This window comes from Indicator indicator, chromosome 10 (assembly GCF_027791375.1).
Source record: "Indicator indicator isolate 239-I01 chromosome 10, UM_Iind_1.1, whole genome shotgun sequence".
In the NCBI taxonomy this organism is placed as follows: domain Eukaryota; kingdom Metazoa; phylum Chordata; class Aves; order Piciformes; family Indicatoridae; genus Indicator; species Indicator indicator.
The window spans coordinates 36,219,968-36,245,593 of NC_072019.1; the positions used below are offsets into that span (position 1 = coordinate 36,219,968).

The 25,626-nt window shown below is 54.4% G+C and overlaps 1 protein-coding gene across 31 annotated transcripts in view; it reads right to left on the reverse strand.

Annotated features, from left to right (window-relative positions):
* The window catches only part of SSBP3 (single stranded DNA binding protein 3), a 69,271-nt gene extending 48,896 nt beyond the window's left edge, over nucleotides 1–20,375 (reverse strand). For 27 of the 31 annotated variants that reach the window (XM_054384006.1, XM_054384003.1, XM_054384013.1 and 24 more), the window contains exons 1-4: nucleotides 20,320–20,375; nucleotides 20,102–20,174; nucleotides 19,833–19,894; nucleotides 19,070–19,154 (exon numbers count right to left, since the gene is read on the reverse strand). In XM_054384006.1, the coding sequence (XP_054239981.1) occupies nucleotides 19,070–19,154; nucleotides 19,833–19,894; nucleotides 20,102–20,174; nucleotides 20,320–20,375 (276 nt within the window). The remainder of the gene's footprint in view (nucleotides 1–19,069; nucleotides 19,155–19,832; nucleotides 19,895–20,101; nucleotides 20,175–20,319) is intronic. The other 4 variants (XM_054384015.1, XM_054384014.1, XM_054384007.1 and 1 more) reach the window with 2 other exon arrangements.
* Between the last annotated feature and the right edge of the window lie 5,251 nt (nucleotides 20,376–25,626).

Here is a 25,626-nt window from a genome sequence, read left to right on the forward strand (position 1 = left end):
CCTGCACTGGAGCAATCTGTTCCTGAAGAACTACACCCCATGGAAGCAATCCACACTGGAATAGTTTGTGAAGAACTACAGCCCTTGGGAAGGAATCACATTGGAGAAGTTTATGGAAGACTGTCTCTTGGGAGGGACCCCACACTGGAGCAGGGGAAGAATGTGATAGTAAAAAAGGAGCAGCAGAGCCAAGAAGTAATGAACTGCCCACAACCCCCTGCACTGCTGGGGCAAGGAAGTAGCGAAAATCAGGAGTGAAGATAAGCCTTGGAAGAAGGGAGGGGTAAAGGAAGGTAAGATTTGGTTTATTTCTCATTATCCTACTCTGACTTGATTGGTAATAAATTCATTTTCCCTGAGCTGAGTCTGTTTTGCCTGTGACAGTAATTGGTGAGAGATCTCTTCCTGTCCTTATCTCAACCCAGGAGCTTTTTTGTTGTATTTTCTGTCCCCTGTCCAGCTGAGGAATGGAGCCATAGAGCAGCTTTGGTAGGCACCTGGTGTCTAGCCAGGGTCAACCCCCCACACGCAATCAGCACCCTGTGGGGTGGGTTGGCTAACATAGGGAGCGTCTCTGGAGAGCTGGCACACTTGTCAGCATGGTGCTTCCTGAATGCCAGCTTTTGTTGAGAAGGATGTGTCTTATGAACACCACCACCTCCACAGGGTTGAGATGGGGCTCCAAAGAGGTTCCCCAGTAAAGTGCTGAGCTCTAATGAGGTTTTACTACAGTCTGTGCTGAACCCCAGAAACCCTTGTAAAGGTCTGACCATGCACACCAGCTGAAAATATCGTGTGGGAGAACATTAGGGTGGGTTCTTCCCACCCTGTTCTGAAGCCCAGCAAGACCAAAAGACTTATGCAGATCCCTGCACCAACACCTTCAGCCCTACCTCAGCTTCCCATCCCTCCTTACAAGCACTCTGGTTTTGTTTTGTCCTTCTCCCTTGGCTCAACTCACCCATGCCAGCACTGCCTTTCTGTCAGCAGCAAGGGACCATGTTTTGATGGGAAGAAGGGGGACATGCCAGGTGCCCACTCCAAGTCCCCAACCTCTGCACACCACCTTTCATACAAAAACGGTATTACAGATGTAACCCAAAACTGCTGCTGGTAGGGACAAGGCAAGGAACAATGCAAGAACTTGAAGCCAAAACTGATCTCCCACATCACATGTTTTGGGGATGTTCACCTCTTGACAACCCCATAAAGAACAACCCAACCATGCTGAACCCAGCGTGAGAAGGGGAAGAACCCCCAGAATGGCTGCTGAGGACAGGCTGTTGCCTTCAAAGGGAGAAGGTCCAGGCTCCCTCCACACCCCACTTCTGCAACTGCTGCCTTGAATCATTGGGAGATCTCAAAAAAATCACCAGCTTTGTAAGAAGAAGGTAAGGGAGAGGGGAAACCCAGCTGCACCAGTGGCCCCAGCTGAAGAGACAGCAGGAGCCTGGCTGTGGAGGAACCTGTGTGGGAACCCAAAGATGCTCCCATAACAAAGCCAGAACCAAATGCATTTTCTTTCTTTTTAGAAACAACCTGTAACTTTTTCTCGTTGGGGAGGAAGGTTTCCTTTGTTAGCTCCTTTGGGAGGACACCAGATGTGTCATGCTGAGCTGTTCTCAAGCCAGCGATTGTCTAGAGGTCCCCATGGGATGCACCTACTCTGCAGAGCACCCAGTTGCCAGTACATGCTTCCCACTCAGGCAGTCAGTGAAGCTGCAACCCCCCCAAACCTGCCTATTTCCCTCCACATGACACATTCCATCCCACAACCACCTTAATCCTGAGGGGACAGGCTATTCTCCGTTGCACCCTGTGATAGGACAAGGGGTAACGGATACAAACTACAGCACAGGAGGTTCCACCTCAACATGAGGAGGAACTTCTGCACTGTGAGGGTCCTAGAGCACTGGAACAGGCTGCCCAGAGAGGTTGTGGAGTCTCCTCTGGAGACTTTCAAGACCTACCTGGATGTGTTCCTGTGCAATCTGTGCTAGAGTCTATGGTCCTGCTCTGGCAGCGGGGTTGGGCTTGATGATCTTCTTAGGTCCCTTCCAACCCCTAACATCCTATGATCATAGAATCATAGAATCATGAGGGTTGGAAGGGATCTTAAGGACCATCTAGTTCCAACCCCCTGCCATAGGCAGGGACACCTCACATTAGATCCGGTTGCCCAGAGCCATATCCAGCCTGGCCTTAAAAACCTCCAGGGATGAGGCTTCCACCACCTCCCTGGGCAACCTGTTCCAGTGTCTCATCACCCTCATGGGGAAGAACTTCTTCCTAACATCCAACCTGAATCTACCCATTTCTAGTTTTTTTCCATTCCTCCTGGTCCTATCATTACCTGACACCCTAAAAAGTGCCTCACCAGCTCTCTTGTATCCTTTCTTTGTATCTTTCTTGTATCCTTTCTTTGATCCTACGACCTCATCCTCCCAGGTGCACAGGAGGGGACTACAAACCCTCCTGCACATCCCAGCTTCACAGGTCACCTCCAGTCAGCACCAGCTGGGGGCTTGAGCACGCCAACCTCAGCTTCCGACCTACCTAGAGGACCACCAAGATCTCTCGTTAAGGGGATAAAGGGCATGGGGTGGGGGGGATCCCACCTTTACCCCAGCAGTCACTGCCCCCCCTCCCAGCAAGGCTGCGCCGGCTGCAGCCACAGCTCCAAGCGGAGCAGATGGCACAGGCAACACTTACAGCTCCACTTTCCAGCCGCCATCGCAGAGCTGCTTCTCAGCAGGGTGGAGGCGGGGGGGAGACGGGTGGCTTTGCTTTTTTTTTTTTGATATTGTTGTTTTCCCTGGAAATTTTGATTTTCTTTAATTAAAAAAAAAAAAAGAAAAAAGAAAAAAACCCCAACATATACAACCCTGTGCTCAAGACCCTGGAGCCCTCAGCAGGCAGAGCGCAGTGCTCCACGGATGGACGCTGCTGTCTGTGCCTGGGGAGCTGGCTGGCTGCCTTGAAATCCCTGTCAAGAGAGGGACAAATCCTGGAAAACCTCACAAAGCAGAGATGGGGGGAAGGGAGGGGCAGAAAAAAGGGATGAAGTGATATAAAAATGGGCTTTCTAGGGATTCTGCTGGCTGCCCTGGCTTTCCTCCCTTTGGTTGGCTCATTCCCTGCTCACAGAGTGGCAATTTCTGCCACCCTGGTGGGGTCAAACAGGGGGCATGGAGAAGCATGCCCTGAGTGAAGGAGGCCCAGAAAGCAAGCCAACCTGTGTTCCAGCTCCGTGGGACACTGGTCCTCCTGTCTCCACCAGTTAAGATGGAGCAGGGAATATGTTGTCCCAGCTGAGGTGATGATGGGCTCTAAGGGCCATTGACCAGTTTGGGGACCAGTTAAGATGGAGGAGGGAAGATGATGTCCCACCTGAGATAATGATGGGCCCTGGGGGCCATTCCCCAGTTTGGGGACAAAACCTGCCCAAGTCCAATGCTGTGGCCCATCATGATCCTCTCTTATCTACACCAACAGCCCCAAGCAGGTTTTTTTTTCTGCTTCCTGGTGGAAGCCAACACCTCGAAGGAGGCTGGGAAACCATAAATCTGGGCATCACAGACACCAGATTGCCTTCAGCAGTTGCGCTCTGCGCGGAGCTGGGCGATAAGTAACAACAACAACAAAAAAAAAGAAGTCTGTGCTTTGCGTGGCTGATTTCTTGTCTGGGGATGCATAAAGCCTGGGAGATGACAGATCAGCACCTCGCTCCAAGAGCATCCCCGCGCCGCCGGAGAGGCAGATAAACAAAGGCTGCTCTCCCCGGCGTCCGCAGGCAGCTGCCGCCGCGCCATAGCAGGAGTGGGGCAAAACAAAAGAGGTCTGCACCACCAGGACCCATGGCAATGGGATGCTCCTCCCAGCACTATCCCAGCTCTTTTAGTCTCTCGCTGCCCCCAGCCCCTCGGATACCTCCCTTCTCATGGGGGGTCTCCTTGCCCAGCCAATGTGGCTGGATGCCAAGGGCAGTGCCACACATGGCAAGCACTGGTAGGTGCACAGCGAGAAGGAAATCCATCCCTCTTTGGGGCAGAGAGCAGCTTGGCTGTCCCAGCAAAGAGCTCAGTGAGGATTTCACAGAATCACAGAAACATTCAGGTTGGAAAAGACCCTCAGGATCACCAAGTCCAACCAAGAACCCTACTCTACAAGGGTCACCCCTAAACCACATCCCCAAGCACCACACCCAAACCACCTTTAAACACATCCAGGGTTGGTGACTCAAACACCTCCCTGGGCAGCACATTCCAACGCCTGACCACTCTTGCTGAGAAAAAATTTCTTCCTAATGTCCAGTCTACACCTACCCAGTCATAGCTTGAGGCCACTCCCTCTTGTTCTATCACTAATTATCTGTGAGAAGAGACCAACAGCAGCCTCTCCACAACCTCCTTACAGGTAGTTGTAGACAGCAATGAGGTCTCCCCTCAGCCTCCTCTTTTCCAAACTAAGCAGCCCCAGCTCCTTCAGTCCCTCTTCATCAGATTTATTCTCCAGGCCCTTCCCCAGCTTTGTTTCCCACCTCTGCACTGGCTCCAGCACCTCCACATCTCTCCTGAATTGAGGTGCCCAAAACTGGACACAATACTCAAGGCGTGGCCTCACCAGAGCTGACCATTTTGGACCAGGTTGCAGTGGTTTTGTGCCAATGAGTGCTGTTGGATGTGGTAAAACACTTGCCCAAATCCCACATGGGGCTGTGCAGGCAGAAGAGTTTGAGCGCCTGTCTGACAGCACCTGGAGATTCAGTGAGGTCAAACCCTTGGCAGGGAAGCTTTCTGATGTGGTTTCTTCATTTAGATGTCCAACCCTACCACCACCGGTGAGGACCGGCAGGTGCTCAGCAATGCTTTGCACAGGGTGGTCACAACAGCAAGGGAAAAGAGAGAGCACTGGGGAAACACCAACTTGAGAATGCTGCCAAGAAAGAAAGAGAGAGACACGGCACCTGAATGCTCAGGTCTTGGACCATCCATACATTGCTCTCTACAAATCTCTTATTAGTCTCTACAACTTCCTGAAAGGAGGTTGTAGACAGGGTGGGATTGGTCTCTTCTCCCAGGCAACCAGAACAAGAGGACACAGTCTCAAGCTGCACCAGGGGAAGTTTAGGCTCAAGATGAGGAGAAAGTTCTTCACAGAAAGAATAATTGGAATGGGCTCCCCAGGGAGGTGATGGAGTCACCATCCCTGAAGGTGTTCCAAAAAAGATTGGATGTGGCACTTGGAGCCATGGTTTAGTTGTCATGAGGTGTTAGGTACTGGGTAATAGGTTGGACTTGATGATCTCTGAGGTCTTTTCCAATGTGGTTGATTCTGTGATTGTCAGGTGCTGGTTGTGCTCTCCTGCACTCCTGAGCTCAGAGTAGCCTAAAGCAGCTGCAAGAGCACTGCCATACCCCTCCCAAACCCACCTTCCTTTCCCAAAATGCTGCCTGGACCCCTGCATCTCATCTTCATCACCTTTTCCAGCCCCCGAGGACCTGCACTGCGCCCTACTCACGCCCCATCCGTTTGTTGCTCAGTGCCGAGCTCCTCACACAAGAGCCCCACTGCTGAGCTTCCCCCTGATAGCACAGCACAGACCCCAACATTTGGGGGTTGGAAGCGTCAATGAGAGCATCTCCAGCTGCCAGGGGGCTGCATGGATTAGTAACCAAAGCCACCATGGCAAATCCCTCAGGAAGAGAGAAGGCAAGGCAGGGAACCAGCTTGCAACCCCAAAACTGAATAACTATCACCTAGGCAGACTGCAGGAAGCCATCTCCCCCTCCTTGGACACCAGCTCCCAGGACCTACCAGCACCCATGGAAGGGACCAAGGAGGGGACTGAGCCATCGGCTCCCCCAGAGCTTTGCCGAGGAATGCCGGGGGCGGCAGCAGGGGGGAGCAGCCACGGTGGTGCTGGGAAAGGAACCAGCTGGAGAGCCGCAGCCTCATGAAATAATGAAATGCCAAACCAACCCCTGCATCTTCCACAGTCTCTCAGGTCACCTACCAGATTAGGAGGCCTGTTGCTAAGGCAACCATATCTTGCAAGTGCTAGCTGAACTTCCCCATCGTTTTTAACCCTTTAGGGAGAAAATGTCTTTTTTTTAAAAAAAGAAAAGCCCCTAAAAAAAAAAATAATAAAAGGGTAACAGCAATGATGCGACTCATGGGACAGCAGTTAAGGCAAGGGAGGGGGGCAGCTAGGAAAGGGAAAGAAAGGAAAAGGCAGCCCAGCAGGAACCTCCCGCATGGTGCTCGCCGCACTGGCTCCTTTCCAGGCGGCTAATAAAATTATTCGGCATCCGCACACGCACGCCAGGCCCAGCAAACTTCGGATGCGCCTGGCACGGTGGTGGGGAGGGGGGAAGGAGGAACGAAAAAAACCCCAACTAACCAACCAGGCAGAAACAAAGTCAGGTTAGGTATGTGAAATGGGGGCAAACAAAAGAAAAAACAAACAACTTTCCTTTTTTTTTTTTCTTGAATCTGAACAACGAACCCTTGTGGCCTCGCAGATGCTGGACAAGCCCTGCTGCTGGTGTTGTGGCAAGCAGCCGCCAGGCTGGCGCCACGCGGGATGGGGACAGATGGCCGACACTGTGCCCAGCAGCGACGCCGGCATGGAGGCGATGGGCGCCCACAGCCGCACCACCAGGCTGGCTGCAACCAAGGAGAGGCCAGGAGCAAGCCACGACGAGGACCGTGTGGGTTTGTGCTGCATGACGATAAAGTAACCTGAACATAAATTACAGCCTCCTTGCCACCCAGGGATAGCATCCTAGTGGGGTGAGGTGGGACAATGGACCTCTCCTCTGGGAGGATAAAAACCCATTTGGGATGTACAGGAGGAAGGAGCCTCAACTGTTACTGTTTGCTGGGGTAATCAGGAGCTTGGGAGCAAGAAGAAAGAAAAAAGGGAAGGGCAGGAAAAAAAAGGGAAGGGCAGGAAAAAAAAGGGAAGGGCAGGAAAAAAAAGGGAAGGACAGGAAAAAAAAGGGAAGGACAGGAAAAAAAAGGGAAGGACAGGAAAAAAAAGGGAAGGACAGGAAAAAAAAGGGAAGGACAGGAAAAAAAAGGGAAGGACAGGAAAAAAAAGGACAGGAAGAGGTATGGAAAGGAGGAGAAAATGTGGAACGGCATAAATGAGGCGCGCAGGGGGAGCCAGGCAGGCTCGGCAGCACGTGCTGCCTTCTGAGCGTGCGGGCAGTGCATGCTTCAGCTCCTGACTGGTTCAGTGGACACTGGGGTGCAAACCGGCCTCAAGCCCTAGGGAAAAGGGCTCTCCCCCCTCCCAAGGCACAAAGTGGGTGTGGGGTGACGGCTCTGCCACCCAGCACAGTATTTTTCCCTTGGTAAAAATCTCTTTGGAAAGAAAAAGCCTCCACTGGTGCTGGAGTCACAGATAGCTTGATGGCAAAAATCAAGGGTATCTTTTTTCCACAGCCCTTCCCGCTCTCAGGTCAGGGTGGGGACAGTTAAGTATTCCCACTAAATATTCCCTCAAAATGAGGGCAGCAAGAGGGGAAGTCACTCCCAACGCTGTCTTCTTCCCACCACTCTCCTCCAAAGCCATCATAAAGAGAGGTGCAAGGGTCCAGGTGCAAACAGTCCCACTTTGCTCTGGGGCTGCAGTGAGGTGGGTTCATGGCTGGGCCGCCACACTGAGGGGATACTGGCACTGTCTGACCTTGCCCCTACGTCAGCAACCCTGCAACTTGCCAACTGGCTGGCAGGAGAAACTTAATTAGCCATGTCCATCAACCCCAAACATCTGTAACCAGCAAAATTTACAACCAGGAATAAAGAGGAGTGACCTTCGCGGTGCTGAAAGACAGTTGGGTTCTTGTATTACAGCAATGGGGACAGGCAAAATTCATTATCTCTAACAGCCATCCTCACAACCAGATTAAACACAAAGGCAGCAATTCCACATTCCCTGCCCCACCACCATCCCCATCCCGAGCAGAGGGGAGGTCCCCTCTGCCCCAGCACAGCTCACATGAACCCAACCAACCCCCATCCAACCCCCATCGCTGCAAATCCAGCTGTTTGTGCTGGTCATCTCCATCCCTCCAAACCATGGAAAGACAATACTATGGGCTTCTCCCACCCCACCAGGCTGGGGTCACATCCCTCCTGGTTCTTTTCTGGGAGATGCTCAGCTCCCTTGCAGCATCCTGGAGGGTACCAGCAGCAAGCTCCCTTTCACACCATGGATGCTGCGGTGGCACCCGGAGCTGGTGCTGCAGATTGCTTGCTCACAGGATGCAAGGGAAAAAAACACCTGGTTTTCAGGACACAACCAAAGAGAGCCTGAGCCTGCAGAAATGATCACCATCACACCTCAGAGCACACATGTTCCCAACCACAAGGGCTTTTGTCCTGAAGATGCAGCCAAGGCTTTCAGCCCTGGCTGCAAGATGCATGCGGTGCCAATCAACAGCCAGGGAGGCAGAGCCTGTTATTTTCATCAGATGTTCTCCAGGGGGACCTTCAGCTGCCAGCCAGGAGAAACAAGCCACTGGAGAAAACTTGAACCTCCTAATGGCTTTTTCTTCACTAGCCTCAGCCCTGGCAGCAGCCCGAGGGCAGCTCCTTCTCCAGAAGATGAACACCAGCAGGGCCAGCTGTTTTCTTCTGTGTTCAGCAGCAACAAGTCAAACTGCTTGGAAAACACTTAAGGAATGGGGGGAGGGAAGCTTCAAATGGAGCAGGCAGACGGTGCACCATGCTGGAGCAAGGGTAAAAGTTAAAATTAATTAGCTGGCAAGATGACAAAGAAGCCATTGTGCGGCACAGTGGAGCAATCCAAGTACAAAGGCTTTATGTAAGTCATGTTGGAAACTCCTTCATGACTGCAGGTAAGGACAGACAAGATGTCAGGACATGCCATGACACCCTGAAGGGCTCTGGGACAAGCAGGTAAATATGCCTTTAACGAGGAAACGAGCCCTGGGAGCCCCAGCTGGGACCTTTCCTCCAATGGAGATGGTGTGAATCACCTGGGTGTTATCAGCATTGTGATGTCCAGGGTACAACAAAGCCATGGCTTTTCCATGGAAAACTGCCACTTGAGCTCGGCTGAAGATGCCAGTGCATACCGTGGACCAGTACTTGGCTTCCTCAGGAGTTCCCACCTCCACTCCCAGCCGTATCTACCCAACACACCCCTGCTGAAAGCCTCCTTGATGAGGCCAAGCATTCCAACCCATGGCTACCCCTGCCTCTAACCAGACCAAGAGAGCCTTGCAAAACCAGACCTAGCTCCTGGTTCACATCCTGCAAAAGACACCAACAGGCAGACCCAGGTTCTGCTCCTTAGGGAAGAGTGGGCTCCTTCCCAGAGCTGCTGGGAATGCAGGAGGAGGGCAAGGGGGGCTGAAGATACAATGGAAAGTCCTCCCAATGATGCTACCAGCCATGACCCCTCCTCCCTGCCCCACAGGCAGATGGGTGGTAGTGTGGGGGGTAGGCTGGGTGTGATTTACACCCCACCAGCTGCATGGCTCTCCTACAGAAAGGAGCCGAGGGAGAGGGAAGCACTTCTCCCTCTCCTGCTCCTCCCTGCAAGCATCACTTCCAGGCAGAGGGACATGGGGGCTCACACAGTCCCCAAGCCCCACAGGCTGTCTTTATCCCAGTAGAACTCCCCCTAAAACCAGGGAGAAGCACCCAGCGAGGGCTGGGGAGGGCAAGGAGGATGCTCTGCCAGCGTGATGGTGCAGCCTTATCTGCTCACCCCAAACCAGGGTGCGCTGGAGGAAGCGCCCTGCCCCCTTCCTCAGCCTGCACCACTTTTTTTTTTTTTTTTTTATCATTTGTTTGTTTTCCACTTCAACCCCCCCAAAACAACAACCCAAGCTCCCAGCTCCTCCCCAGCCTGGAAACTGAGCTGCAAGGCAGAGCATTCAGGGTAGGCAGCAGCTCCCTGTCTGCCCAGGGGCAGAGCCTGCCACTGCTAGCTGCCTGGGGGCTGAGGGGGAGGGTGATGCAGGGGTTTTCCCCACCTTAAAGTTACCAGAAATGAATAAACAAGGCAAGTCGAGGCTGGGGACATCCTTGCAACAAGGCTGTTCTGGGAGGAGCAGGATGCCAGATGGCCACTTGCCTTGCTGGGCAACCATCAATGCTGGACTAGGAGCCCTGGGTGCAATAGCAGCTGCACAGGTGGGATCTGGGGCAGGAAGGGGATGCAGAAGAAAACCCAGTTTAGGTAGGAGGAACTGGTTCTGGGCTGGCATCACCATGGGATGGTGGCACCATGGCCACACCAGGCAAGTCACACTGGCGAGGTAGAGCTGCTGCAGCGCATCCTCTACTTCAGTTTGTCGCCAAAAAAATCCCATTTCTAGGTGCAAGCTCAGCTCTGGGAGGTTCTAAGAAACCAGCCCAAACCCAGGGAAAATGAGAGGGAAAAGCCCCCAACCCAAGCCCTGAGGCAGGCAGGAGGGCAGCGAGAGCTCATTTTCACTACAGAAAGCAGCCGCACCCCAGGAGAAGAGGCGCCAGAGCAAACGTTCAAGGGTTGATGCAGAAACATGAAAAAAAAAATTAAAAAGAAAACGTTAGCCAAAGACACAGCCAGAGGTCCTCCTTTGGACTTTATCTTTAGGCAGCAGGCTGCAAGCAGCGCTGCCTCACACACGGACAGACAGACAGCCCCCATGGCCTCCCGCCTGGAATGCAGGAGTGGAAATCACCTTGCTAAGAACAACTGGTGGCTAAAAACAACCAGTCAGGGCAGTGATAGCCATGGAGGGGGAAGAGTAAGGCAGGTGGGAGAGCACTTGATGGAGGAGTGGAAAGCTCTGCTCTGGTACCCCAACCACGCAACAAATACATTGGCCCGTGCACCCCTGCCCATCTGCATCCCTGTATGCACCTTAATTGTGAACATTGCAGAGATCAAACTGCATCTCTACACACACACACACACAGATATGTTTTGCTTAATTCTGCTCTTAACAGCCTCCCTGCATGCAGCACTGAACCCAGGCAGGAATGGGAATTTCTTCTCCAGGAAAAAAAATTCGATTTGAACACAGAAACCTGAGACAAAAGAAAAGCCAGCCCTACTGCAGAGGGAGCTGCCCAAACCTCACCCAAAGCCCCCTCCTCAGGTGCCCTTCCTGCCCTAGCCAAGCACAGGGGCTGGGCATCACCTCTGTGGGATGCAAGGATGAAAGCAGGGAGGTGGCAATGGGTGGGAGGGTGTGGACAGCTGTTTCCCACCTTGTGTGGGAAGCAGCACCCACAAGCAGTCACCCTGTGTTTTGGAAACCCCCCTGACTGCACAGCTGTAGCTTTGAACTTGGCTCCTGGCACTTGTGGCCACGAGCAGGAGTTTTGAGAGAAGAAAAACAAACCCCAAACTGAGGCGGAGGCAAGGTATTTGTGTACTTGCCAAGAGCCAGTTTCACTCCCTGTCAGCCCAGAGCAAAGCTCTGCTTCCGCCCCACCGAGGCCCCTAGCCCTGGGGAGGGAGGGGGGGGGGTGTCTACCCCCCTGGGTCTGCAAGGTTCAGGTCTCAGAGGGGGAAGCTGCTGGGAAATAAGGGGGGATATGCTCATGAGCTGAGGAGAAGCTTCAGCAGCAGTTCCAAAACCTGACCCATGTGTGGGATGCTGGTGAGATGGCCATGTGATGCTCATGGGGACACAGCCAGCTTCATCGTTCCCGCAGGCATAGTGAAGCAGACCCCACCACCAGCTGGGCTGGATACACTGCAGGGAGCATCAGTTGCTCCAGGCGCTGCATCCTTTGCTCTGCCTTCCCTCTCTTTATATGGATCCCCAGATAAAAGAGGGACAAATGCTGCTGTAGAAGCTCCCCCAGGTCCTCTCTAGGGCACCCCCCTGTCAGTGAGGGCTTTTCACAGCCGGGTGCCATTTAGGTGGTACTGGCTCCGCACAGTGAAAGAGGAGAAAGAGCCGGAGCCCTGCCTGCTCGCCGGCACTGGCTCCGGCAGCTGTTTCCAATAGATCCATAGACAGCTTTGCAAGAGAAAAATAGGGAACAAAAGGTAGGAGAAAATCCAAGTTTTCAAGGTAAGGAAGGAAATGATCAGGAGAACAGGAAAGCCTCACTCGTTCCCAATACGCAGCGTCCTGACCTAACGAACCTCCCCGCTGCCCGCTGCAGACGGACAGGGACCCCCCACCCACCTACACGCCGGACGGCTGGCCAGCCTCACCGGCACGGCACGACACAGCACGGCACAGCACGGCACGGCCGCCCGCAGCTCCTCGCCCTCTTTTGTTCCTCCAAAGAGACCCCGGAAAGCAGCGGAGGGCAGGGCTGGGAAGCTTTGTGCTCGCCCAGAAGCGAGCATCTGCCGGGGGCCCCCCGCAGCCCATCGTGCCGGGTCCCCTCGCCGGCCCCACCGCGCTCGCCCACGTGGCCGTGCGGGGCAAACAATGGGATGGCGCCGGGCTGCAGTGCTCACCAAGCCAGGCCTTCCTCCTCCTCCTCCTCCCTGCTGTGGGCTTTGCCCCTCTCGAGCAGTGGGAAGGGGGAGCGGATTTATAACCATACAAAACCCCGCAGAAAATAATAAAAAGACTCAAGTCTGCCTCGTTGCTTCAAGGCGAGGGCACACCGACCCGCACACACCCAGACAGGCGATGGGCACAGCAAAGTGAGGACTTCTCTGAGCAGAACCCAGGCAACCACTCCAGCATAAGGGGGTCCTTATGTGTGGCACAAACCCCCAACCGCACTCCCATCATCAGCCAGGATTGAAGAAATCCACCCCTCTCCTCCTATCCCACCCCGGGCTTTCTGATAAAACCCCTCCCGGATCAGAGCTGGAGAAACTTCGCATCTTCACATCATTTGTTGATATAAACCCCCTCCCTTGCTTTATTTTTGCAGAGGCACTTGGGGTGGGGTAGGGGGGGGTGGGAACGTCTGTTTCCATTTGAAACTGTCAAAATTAGCATTCAGTAATTAAAAATCACACCCTTTCTCTTAATAACCTAACCAGCATGATACAATCGGGTTGTGCCAACTCTTTAATCTAATTGACTAATTACAGATTTTAATTTAGTCAGTTACTGAACAACTGTTGACAATTTGTTTTCATTAGGGACAGAACAGGATAAATATTTAGGTTCCCCAGTCAAAGACTAAGACATAAGCTCTGGGCTCTGACCTCCAGTTTCACATCAGAGGCTTCTCCATCAGCATCACCCATGGAAAGGTGCTACTCCGGAATGCTCCGGGTCCTGCCACGGGGCAGTGGGAAGCACAGCACCAGAGGTTCCTCTGTCATGACAGACGAATGTTTAAAATACAAAATTAAACTAATCCAACTTTGCCCAGCACTCCAGTAAAAACAGACACTCAGACTAACAGGAGGAATGGGCACACCAGGACCCGAAACTGGGAAGGAAGGCTGAGCCCAGCAGGCTGCCAAGAGAGGGAATATCTGTGTTTATTCTTTTTGGGTTTTCAAGTGATGTGGAGTTTTGCAGCTGCTCCTGGCAGCCTGCCACTCCCAAAGGAAACTCCTCTCTCTGGTTACCTACTGGGGAACCCTGCCCCTGCAGAGCCAAGCTGGATGGAGCCCAGATGGAGCACAGTCCTGTGCAGAGATGGGATGGAGCTACATGTGCCACCGGCTAAGCCCCATCACCAGGGCTCAGGTAACGCCCGTGGGGGCTTCCTGGGGCTACAAAGCTGTTCCCAACTCTTGTCCCTCTGTTGTGCCAAACCTGTCCCAGAACACTTCCTTTCCTAAACAACATCTTTCAAATACACTGGCTGAAAAGGGCACTTTGCAGAAGCACTCAAGGAATCACCACTACCACCACCGCAGGAGCACTCATGGGACCACCACGACCACACCACTGCAGGAGCACTCATGGGACCACCACCACCACACCACTGCAGGAGCACTCATGGGACCACCACCACCACACCACTGCAGGAGCACTCATGGGACCACCACCACCACACCACTGCAGGAGCACTCATGGGACCACCACCACCACACCACTGCAGGAGCACTCATGGGACCACCACCACCACACCACTGCAGGAGCACTCATGGGACCACCACCACCACACCACTGCAGGAGCACTCATGGGACCACCACCACCACACCACTGCAGGAGCACTCATGGGACCACCACCACCACACCACTGCAGGAGCACTCATGGGACCACCACCACCACACCACTGCAGGAGCACTCATGGGACCACCACCACCACACCACTGCAGGAGCACTCATGGGACCACCACCACCACACCACTGCAGGAGCACTCATGGGACCACCACCACCACACCACTGCAGGAGCACTCATGGGACCACCACCACCACACCACTGCAGGAGCACTCATGGGACCACCACCACCACACCACTGCAGGAGCACTCATGGGACCACCACCACCACACCACTGCAGGAGCACTCATGGGACCACCACCACTAAGACTGTGCTTGCTGGTTCCACACCCATGCAATGCAGCTGTGGGTGCTTGGAACAGAGTCTCATAGCTTTTGCTGATCAAGAAGACAGCCTGGCACAGGAGAGGTCACAGTCACACCAAACCCTTATGCAGAGCATGTCTTCCCAGGAGAGGTCTCACATGGCCACCTCACTGCTGAGGTACCAAACCATGGTCACACAGTCCCCAGGGAACAGAAGATGTTGCAACAATGAGGAGGTGCTGCTCTGCAACCCAGGGCTATCCAGGCAGTTATACTGGGATGGGCGCCTGTCCTATAGCCAGTCAGGGCAGATCCAGCAGAAAAGGAACATCTCCCATGCCTCACCTCCAAAGCATGGCTGGGAGGGCACTCACAGCAGAGGGAACAGCTGGGGTTCAAACTCCAGCACCTAGGCGACACTCCCAGTCTGTACGGCCAACAGGCTAAAACCCTTTCAGCCCCTTGGGTTTCAGCTCATTCCCCACCAAGCAGCCTCACACAGCAATGCCAGCAAGTCTGGAAGCTACATCCATCCAGGGGCTTCAGAAGCCCTCTCAGCAAGACCTCAACCCAAGTGGAACTGTTTCAGGTGGTGATGAAAATGGAAGAGCCCTGGCCATCCTCAACCAGGATGGGAGGGCACAAGCCCCAAGCACACCATCTTTTCCCAGACCAACTGTCACCTTTCCAGCAGCAGCCATCCCTGCTGCAGCAGAGCATCCTTCCAGACCCAAGTCAGAAAGAACTGCAGCAGCTTTCCAAAGTCCAGAAAAGAAGTAATAAATCAATGCTTTGCATTAAGGGCAGGTTGAAGCCACCACTTTATACATCTTGCACTGCAAAGAAAACAGCATTTCAAATGTTCCCAGGTATGGGTCCTTCTCAGTGGGCAGCTGGAAAGGAGGGGAAGGATGAAGCCAAAGTCTCTTGTCTGCCAGAAGCTACCCCAATTTTAACTCTCCTGAGCTGGCCAGGCAGGCAGAGCCATACCACAAAAAGTCTGCAGCAACAGCCAACTAGATTTAAGTTCATTTTCAGTAGCTCGAGGCCAAAATCGACTGAAGTGGTTCAGGTGATCAAGTTTTCTGCAATTCCCCTTCCTGTGTATTACCTCTTTGACAGAAATTCACTGCGGTATTTAAACTGGCAGTCATCACTGCTAACTCAAATTGTATTGGCTTTCAGGGTGTTGAAATGCTCAACTGCCACCAGCCAGCAGCCCAAGAAGGCGGTGGCTGAAATCCCCTCTCATGCCCAGCGAGCCCCCAGGAGTCCGCCGGCTCTGAGGGGGGGGCAGTGGGAGCACCCCAGGATGCCAGCACGCTCACCCCAGGGCTCTGCTCAGCACAGCAGACCAAAGCAGTGACCTGGGGGGAGTTTTAGGAGTCGTTGGGTGCTCGGGTGCTGGAGAAGAGGAAGCTGAGGGGAGATCTCATTGCTCTCTACAGCTACCTGAAGGGAGGTTGGAGCGAGGAGGGGGCAGCCTCCTCCTCTCCTTGATGACATTCAATAGGACCAGAGGAAATGGTTCTAAGCTGCCCCAGGGGAGGTTCAGGCTGGATGTTAGGAAATGTTTCTTCACTGAAAGGGTTCTCAAAGATAGGAAGAGGCTGCCCAGGGCAGTGGTGGAATCACCATCCTTGGGGGGGTGTTCAAGCAGTGTGTGGACCTGGGGCTTAGGGACATGGTTTAGTGTTGACCCTTCAGTGCTTGGATCAAGGGTTGGACTGGATGAGCTTGAAGGTCTCTTCCAACTGGATGTTTTCTGTGATTCTGTTAACTTGGACAAACTCTTTTGATAAAGGTGGGAGACCACAACTAGTAACCCTCCAACCAGCACTTGTTAGTTGTGTTAAGAGACACAAGGCAGTCCCAAGGAAAGAGAAGCACAGCATTCTTCCTGCCTGTGCCAGGTGAACCCCAGCTCCCATCCCCTCTCTCCCAAGAAGCACCCTTCTACCAGCAGCCTTTTGTTCCAGCTCAAGAGAAAAGCCATATCAAGAGCCTACAGTTTTCAAGGGTCTCCCAAAAAAAGAGAATTGAGATTTCTCTTTTTCTTTTATTTCTTGCCGCTATTGCTGAAGACTTAAATATGAAGAACTGGAGGGGGAAATTGGTGATTTGTCCTGCTGCTTCTAATAGTTTTCACACAGTTACACTGGGAAATGAAATGGAAATGGCACAGCATGCAAATCCCACTGTTAGCACCCCACTAATGAGGCACTCCCCTCACGAAGACACAACTCCCATGCAAGCACCCCTCCAGCACCAGCTACAGGAGGGTGCTGTGCCAAGCCCCAGCTGGCTCAGCACTGCTGTGCTGCTCCCCAGGGCACCACCCTGGTTTTGTCTTTAGAGCAGCACAGTGAATATATCATCTCTGGGGAAATAAATGCCATATTTTGGGCAAACACCAAACTGGCCTTGCCGAAGTTGCTCATCGTTGGCCAAGTGTAAATACCATGTTCTATCAACCTGGGCCAAGGCTTGTATTGGGATATTTTTAACCACAACTACCACAGGAATTGATTCATGCCTCGCTGATCCAGCCCCATTCAGAGACTGTGCCCTGTTTTTAGCTGCCACATGCTGCTGATGGGTTACAGGGTTTGGTATTTGATAAAAGCCTGCATGCCCACTCCAGTGCCCATCAGCCAGGTTGGCCATCGTGTTCACCACTACCAGCAGCCTGCCCTAGCACAGACACTGTCGAGAAACAAGGCACTATTCACACTCCCAGAGTTCTCATTTGGCTGTTTGGTTAATATTTAAGTTTTGGCCAGGTAGGTCCCTCACCCTGTAAAGTACACGCCACGCCGAGAAAATGCCTCTCCTCAGAGAGGGGCTGTGCCATGAGCATCTGCCACCTGCCACACCACGGAGCACAACCCCTACTTTGAGGCCAAAACACACCCAGGGAAACCAAATCAACGTCACCAAGGCCAGGAGAGTGAAAAATCTTCTTTACCCAAAAGGTAAAGCACTTGGGGCTGTTACAAAACTGCATTAGAGCAAGAACTAAAAACAATCAGGATTGTGTCTATTTACTGTAAGCTTACAGCAACGTGTATTAAAAGAAGTTTATGCAAATCATCTAATGCACTCAGGCCTATTGTTAGAATTATTACCAAGCTAAAAAAAAGATTAATTTCTCTAAATACACTAAATCCTCAGACACGATGAGGAGGCTGCTGTGAATGGAGCATTACCACGTCTTAGTTGCTAATGTTACCTTCACCTGTGGCTTTGTTGCCCCAAGATCTACCTTTGCCTTGCTCCTCATGAGTCTGCTGTTCCACCTGGGCTCCGAAACACCAAGATTTTGGCCCAGGAAGTGAGCAACTGGCCATGCTGAGCTGAGCACTGGTGGATGTGCCACTGCTTATCTGCTGTGACCCCTTGGTTCAGGAGTTCACCATCTTAATCCGACCCAGTAAAAAACAAGCGATGCAGAGAGCAGCGCTGGGGAGGGACAGACAAACACCCAGATCTGCTTTGGCAGGATGGGCGGTTTTCCAGCAGAGGGGCAGCTCAGCAGCCAGCCAAGGATCTCTGGCAGCCTGGCACTGCCTGCACCCCAGGGCGACAGCCACGTCCAGCACCAGCACGCAGGCGCAGTGCAGACGTCCCCAAGACGCTCGCCCAAGCACTGCTTGCCTGCAAACCTTCCCTTGTGCATCTCAACCCAGGCATGTCGAGGCAATGAGAAACTTGGGAAGGGAGGAAAAATGGTTTCCATACCACAGGCTCCCCAGAACAGACAAAACCAACTCCTGCTACAGGGTTTAAACTCACTTGACTAGGGTCCAAGCCCACAGCCAGGTGACTAATCCTTTGATGTGAATTCCTCCCGATGCTGTGGATACAGGCAACACGCTCAGGGACCAGAGCGGGCAGCCCACCCGTTGCCCACTGGAGCCACCATGCCATGAATCCCTTCCAAGAAGGGTCTTTTTGGGGAAGCACCTCAGCCCCAGCATCCCACCCCAGGAGCATCACACCTGGGCGATGCTGACACCCCTACAGAGAGCACCACACAATAACAACAGACAACACACACATCATCAGCCAAAGGGGGTCTGCAACACCACCTTCAATGAGCAAAGACGTCTCTACCTTCGTCTCAAGGGAGGATTCAGGCAGGCAACCAAGCCCACCCTGAGCCATGCCAAAGGCAAAGAGATATTCACCAGGGCATTCAACAGCAATCTGGGGGAACCTCCCCCTCCTCCCCATCCAAACCAACCTGCCCACCCTTGGAGATGCCCTCAGCATGAAGTATCTCACCAACCATCCTCTAGAAAAGGCTTTGTTGTTCACTGCTATGCAAAACTCCTTCATTCTACCAATAGCCAGAATGCCTTTAAGTGCTTAAGATAACTATCAGAGTTAATTTACATAATTGCAACATTATGAAAGACTGTTCAGTCAAATCAGGACATTGTTGGTAAAAAAAAAAAAAAACTAAACAAAAAAAAAACAAAACCAAACAACAAAACAAAACAAAAAAAAAAACTTCACCAGGCTTTTGCCAGTGGGTTACAGTTGACTTTCAATTCGCCGGGAGAAGCCAGAGCTCCCCAACACCGTAATTACCGCGAGGATTAGAAACTTGTTACTCACATAGTCATGAAAGGCTTTCGCCTCACTCGAATGCTCACAAGTGTCTCGCCTTTCGGGAGCTGCGCAGTAAAGGTCCCAGAACACGCTGCGTGGTGGAGAAAGTCAAGAGAGGAGATGGTTACTCGTCAGCGTTCCCACACTGAGACAGGGTGGGGGATCGGCAGAGGTAAGCATCTTCCCACCCCACTGGACCCACGGTCAGGGAGCGGACCTCGGCCAGAAGTGGTCGCACGTCCAAGCTTGACATTGCTGCTTCCCCCGGGATGGGTGACACTGCGTGTTTTAAAAGGCAAAAGCACCCTTTAAAAGGGCTAACATCCGTGGCGCTTCAGTGACTTCTTCAGCTCTCACCACAGCGCTGCCACCTCAACCTGCCATCCCCCAGGCGCCCCAAGTGCCCCACCATAACTTGGGGCTCTCTGCTCATCCCCAGTGGCTTTCCATCCCCGAGGGCTGCAAGGCAGGAGGGCTGCAAGGCAGGAGGGCTGCCGCCTCCCCGCCCGCTCCCGCGGGGCCGGGACTAGCTCCGCCGCGCCTCGGCACCCTGCGGGGAGCGGGAACGAGAAGCCCAGGCGGTGTGGGGCTCGCCGCTGCTGACTCACGCCGTCACCGGAGCTTCACCCCATGGGGCCGAGCTCCACCGGTACAACCCCCACACCCCAGTCCGGGACTGTCGGGCAGCCCAGGTGAGGCACCCGTGACGGGGACCCGGGTGCGTGTGCGCACTCCCACCCGCCCGGACAGACCCACCCCCGGTACTTACCACCACCAGGAGTGCAGGAAGCCGGGGGGCTCGCCCAGCGTTATATTCTTCTCCCACCGAATCTGCCGGCAAGAGGAAGGCGGGGAAATGTGTGGGGTGGAGTGGGGGGGTTGGAGGAGGGGAAGGTGGTGGCTGGTGGGGGGTGGTCACGAGTGGGCGTGGGCCCCCCACGCGTGGCGACCCCCCGGCGCCGCCGCCGCCCCGCGCAAGATGGAGGGCGGGCATGCGTGCGGCGGCGCACAAAGGGCGCGGGGGGCAGCGGGGCTCACCTCGGACAGGAAGGTCTGCGCCGACTTCTGGGCGCCGACGTGCAGCAGGTACTCGTAGACGTACAGCGCCAGCCTGCAACAGCCGAGCGACGGGTCAGAGGCGGCGGACGAAGGAGGAGGTTCTCCCCCACACATATCTCCCGGCCCGCACAAAGCCGCCCCATCACCGTCGCCTCCACCCCGTTACCCCCCGCTCCTCCGGCCGCCGCGGTGCTTACTTCTCCCGCGCCTGCCCGTCCGAGGGCACCGCCGAGCCCTTCCCTTTGGCGAACATGGTCCGCGCCGAGGAAGGGGGCGGCCGCTATTGCCGCTACCACCACCACCACCACCACCACCGCTGCCGGGAGCCGCTGTGCCTGCCGCTGAAGGAGCGCCGGGGGCTGTCAGAGCGCCGGCCGCCGCCGCGCCCCCATCTCCCCGCGCTCGCCGCCGCTCGCTGCGCCCGTCGCGCCGCTGGCCGCGCACCCGAACGTGGCCGCGCCGAGCACCACCCCCCCTCAGCTGACGAGCGTTAGCTGCTACCAATCAGCGCCGAGAAAAGGCGGGGCCGACCAGCGACACGCCCATCCACCCCCCTTCTCCGGAGGCGGCGGGCGGGCGGCCTCCCGCGGCGGGGAAAGAAGGGAGGGAGAGCGGCAACCGCGCGGTCCTATCGCGCCCCACGTTCCTCCTGTAGGCAACACGACTCCCCTAGCACGGCGGCGCGGTGTGTCCCTTTAACACGCCGGGCCGCGGCGCGCAGCGCTCGCTGATTGGTCGGCGCTGCGGAGACCTCGGAAGGGGGGACTTGAAACCGCCCGCCGGGTTGCTGAGGGAGGAGGGATCGGCGCTGAACCCGGGCGGGCGCTGCCTCTGGCCGCGGCGCCGGGTGGGACCCGGCGGGGCCAGGCCGGAGGCGGTGGGTGGCGGGGGCGGGGACCGGCCTCCAGCCTCCACCTCACACCGCCTCCAGCCCGGCCCCGCCGGGTCCCTCACTCCAAGCTCGGGGCTGCAGGCGGTTACTTCAGAGTGAGGCTGCCTGCCTTGTGAGGAGCCTTGAGGGGAGCCTGGGGCCGAGTTTCCCTCCCCCAGGCTGCCAACTTCAGCGCCTCTCCTCTTGGAGCGAGGTTTGGTTTCGCTTGGTTGCCGTTAAAAACATGGGGGAAAAAAAAACCATCTCCTTGGGCATAGCTCTGGTCTGGATGTGGGGGGGAGGGGAATGTCCCAGACCCGCTGCCATGCTGGGGTCCCTCAGAGTGGGTTGTGGGAAGACCTTTTGCCCCTTACCGGGGATTTGCTAGAGGCTTGGGCAAGGCCATGCTGCACCCTCGTTTGGGTGGCTCGTTTGGATTTGCACCCCTTGTCCCACCGACAGCTATTTCTACCGGTACACAGGAGTCCACCAATTGCTCCCAGTGACTGGTGGCAGTTTCCACAGGAACACATGTTCGAACAGCACAAAAAATAAGGGCTTCAAAAAGCTCTTTCCCCCCTTCCTGCCCCGGCCTCACCTCTACCTCCAAAATGCTGAACAAAAACCCAGCAGGGTCGGCGGCTGCGCGCTGGATAGGGGCTATGTAATTAGTTCCTGATCGTTAAAATCGGGAGGCTACAAGCATGGAGCCTCGTCCTGCAAAACACTGAGGAGTGCGAAGAGCCTGAGCAGGGCCCTACGTGAGCGCAGGGAGGCTCGGGGCATAGGAGTAACTCCTGGGGCGGTGGGGGGTGCTGCTGCACCCCGTGGGAATGTTCAGGGCCATTGGGACCTGCCTGAGCAGGGCCAAACTCGCTTTAAAGCAAGGTTTAAAACAATCCATGGGAATTAAAAAAAAAAAAAAAGTATCTCCTTGCAGTGCGGTAGGTCGAAAAGGATCAGAACTTGAAGGTGTTTGAGATTCTGTCTTTGGAAAGAGAGGACTTTGGTGCTTTGCAGGGTACAGGCTGGGGTGACAGCAGAGATGATGAGAAGCATTAGGCTGTGTTCCATGCATGCCTCTGAAGCAGAGACCAGAGGGCCAGGCCAGACAAATCCCAGACTTTGTGTCTCCTAGGCCTTTGCATCCCTCTGCTCCTCTGCTGCTCTGATGGGCTCAAAAATAACCAGGAGCCTCCCCTGGGACTGAGGCTATGGGATGAATTTGACCCTCCAGCAGCACGTGAGATGTTCACTGAATATCTCCAGTTAAAAATAATACTCCCATATTCTGTACCTTCTGTGTGGAGGTGGAAAGCATTAATGCCACCAGCAGGATCGGCACTGTGCCCTCAGCAGCTAAAGAGCTTCTCTGTTCCCAGCATACCACCCTGCCCCACTCCCAGTCATCAGGAGCTTGTTTCCTTTCAACTGATTGATTTTCTGGGCTGGATGAGTAGACAAAGCCCAACCACCTCCTCCCCCCAGCCCCTAGAGTTGTTTGGGATGTGAAGCTAGCTCAGGGAAATGTGACAGGAGCTGGGAATCTCTGCTCCCTTGGGTGCCTTCAGCAGTCTGATTGCAGGTCTCCAACCAGAAGGGAGGGACATCTCTGAGCTGCTCAGAGGAGCGAACAGCCAGGGAGGCCAAGAAGCTGTTACAGCTTTCCCTCCTCTGCTCCGGACCAGCTTCAGTCCTTGGCTGCAGCTAGGGCAGATGGGGAAAAGCAGCTGATGGAAAGCTTCCCATAAGCAGCACCAAAAGAAAATATCACTATTGTCATCCCAGAGTGGCAGAGCCCAACCTGCCAGCCCCCAAGTGCCAGCACAGCCCAGGGTGGTAACTCATGTCCCGTGTGAATTCACCAGGTACCAGCCCTGCCTTCACATCCTCTGCGACCTGATGATTAGAGCAAATTATAAGCTCTTGCTTTGGACCAGCTTAGCTAAAGATCAGAAAGGAGACTTAATTTCATACCATCACTACTGCAGAGCGCAATTAAATATCTCTGCGTAGCTTTTTTTACACAAGTCATGGCAGGAAATTTAGGGAAAGCAGAAAACCCCACACCTGAAGCTAGCAGCTCCATCTAGCCAAGTTGCAAGAGAACATACCAAGGCTACTGAGCGCTCCCAAGGCTTGGAGGGAAACCTGTGGGCTACCTTTCTTGGATAGGCTTTCTCTTCAGCTGTGTTTTTTCTTGGGCTGCAGCAATTAAGGCACCATCATTCATTAAAAACAACCCAAACCAAGAGCCCAGCTGGTTGTTTTAACCCTGGCTGTGGATTTCTCCCAGTCATCAGGATGCCTCACTTGCCAGGGCCACGTTGCACAGCACCTGTTCAGTGGGTATCCAGCAGACCCTGCTCCGCTTAGCCCAAAGGCAGGAGAAGGTGCTGGGGGGGAAAAGGCAGAAGCCCCCAGGCATGGCGGGGGAAAGGCGCAGATGCCAGCGGCTGGGCCAGGGCTGCTGTGGGATCCCCATGGGCAGGCTGCCTGTGGGCAGGGATGTGCAGCAGGAAGGACAGGTTTGGGAGGGAGTAGCTGTGGGAAGAGTGGCCTCTCCATGTTGCATATTAATGCTCTGTGTGCTTTAATTGCGGTGGGACCTATCAGCAGAGTCATTAGCATGCAATGCAGAGGAACACGTATTTTTGGGATGCCTGCCTGCCTCGCAGCCTCTCAGCCATGGGGAAGGGGGTGGGCTGTGGGATGCAGGGAGAGGTGTCTTGTCGTCCCCCCCCACCAGAGGTGCCTCTGGAGTCACAGTTCCTTCCTCAAGCCCCTGAATCATCCCTGCTGCCATCTGCTGCACCCTCGCTCTTCTCCACAAATGTCCTTCTTCCTTCCCCAGAAGGAGATGAAACCGAGGATGAGGTGCCAAACACGACTTCAAACAGCATCTAATAAAACACAGGATTAATTTCTTCTGACTGGTGTTCAATGGCTCTGATTAAGCAGAGCAGGATTTAATTAGCTTGTTTGGACTGCTTCAAAACCTGCACCGAAGCTGGGGGAGTCTCAGTGGCTGTGTCCCCCCCAGGTCCCAAACGTGAACTGCTGGGAATGGCAGGATCTTCTGCTGCGAAGCAGAGCCCCCTGCCTCCCTGCCCAGCCAGGAGCTCCTTAAGGATCCCCAGCCACTCTTTAGCACCTGGGCCAGGTACCCTTGGCTGTGCTTAACCCCAGTGGCACCCATGGGGCAGGGACAAGGAGGAGCAGGGCAGGAGATGATGGGGACACAGACAGGCTGGTGGCCCTGCCAAGGGGACACTTTCTGTCTAGGAAGACAGAACTTCCTAGACTCTGTCTGATCCTCTAAACCCTGTGCCTCTCAGCAGAAACCAAACTTGCCCTGCCACCAAGTCCTTGAATTTAAACTAACCCTGCTCTCTCCTTGATTTACTACCAGTTGCTGGCTCCTCTCCCTCTGCCTGTCTCCTTTAACCCATTTCATTATCTATGCTAGCTTAGGCTTGTCTACGTGGGAACATCATGGTGAAGTTATTGCAAAATAGATGGGCTGTGAATGTAAAGTGTGGCAGCTATTCCCCAGCAGCTCCCCAGCTCCCCTTCCTTACCCGCAATACCTGCATTAACCTCGGCTGCAGGCAAGCACCACAAAGTGCCAAGCAGGAGCTCCCATGTGGGCCACAGCTCCAGCAGGAGCACCCATCCGGGCTGTGGCTCCAGCAGGAGTTCCCATGTGGGCCACAGCTCCAGCAGGAGCACCCATGAGGGACACAGCTCCAGCAGGAGCACCCATGAGGGACACAGCTCCTTGGCTTTCCTGGGCTAAGGGGAAGGGACATGATGCTGATGCATTCCCAGAGCTGGTACTCCTGGGATTTTAACTCTAGGGGTTCCCATCATTGCAGAAGAAACAAACAGAAGAAGGCTTGAAAGGAGAAAGAGCCAAAGATAACAACCAGCAAGCAGGACTTCCCCATCTGAGGGGCATAGACAACTTGTGAGCCCCCCAGGCTTGCCCTCTGAGATCTGACTGGACTCCTGAGGAACAAGGCAGGCTGTGCCAAGACCACCCCACAATGTAAGACTCCAGCCACCGCATAGCCTTGACAACCTCTGCCCACCTCCACCCAGTGCCAGATACCCTGGGCAAGTCTGGTGCTTCCGATCTCCCCCTGCCTTGCCACTAGCCTGCATCTCCCTAAAAGAAGGATGTTTTGCAATTAAATATCCCATTCCCAAGCAAATCACCATGCAGGAGCTCTGGTCCTGCCTCACATGGTGGCACAGCAATAACCCAAACCTGGCTCCTGTTGGAGACGGTGGCATTGCCATGATGGACTGTTTGTGTCTGGCCCTGCTCATTTCCTGCAGCTGTGTTCCAGCAGCAGCTATGTGGGGCCAAAAAGGGCCCTGGAGTAGTGTAAGGGTCTCCTATGGCAATGGTACAACAGAGACCCTCCCAGGGGCACCCAGCAGAGCTGTGTGTGCCTGCAGACCTTGCAGACAGTACGATGGTTCATGTCTTGGGGTTCCCTTGATTATCCCACAAGGATGACCTCTGAGCTGTGCTACCTGCTGCCTGGCATTAGCTATTCTCACAGGGCAGCAGTGGCTGTCAGCTGCCTCAGAAGCCAGGCAGGAACCCCACTGCAGCGGCAGT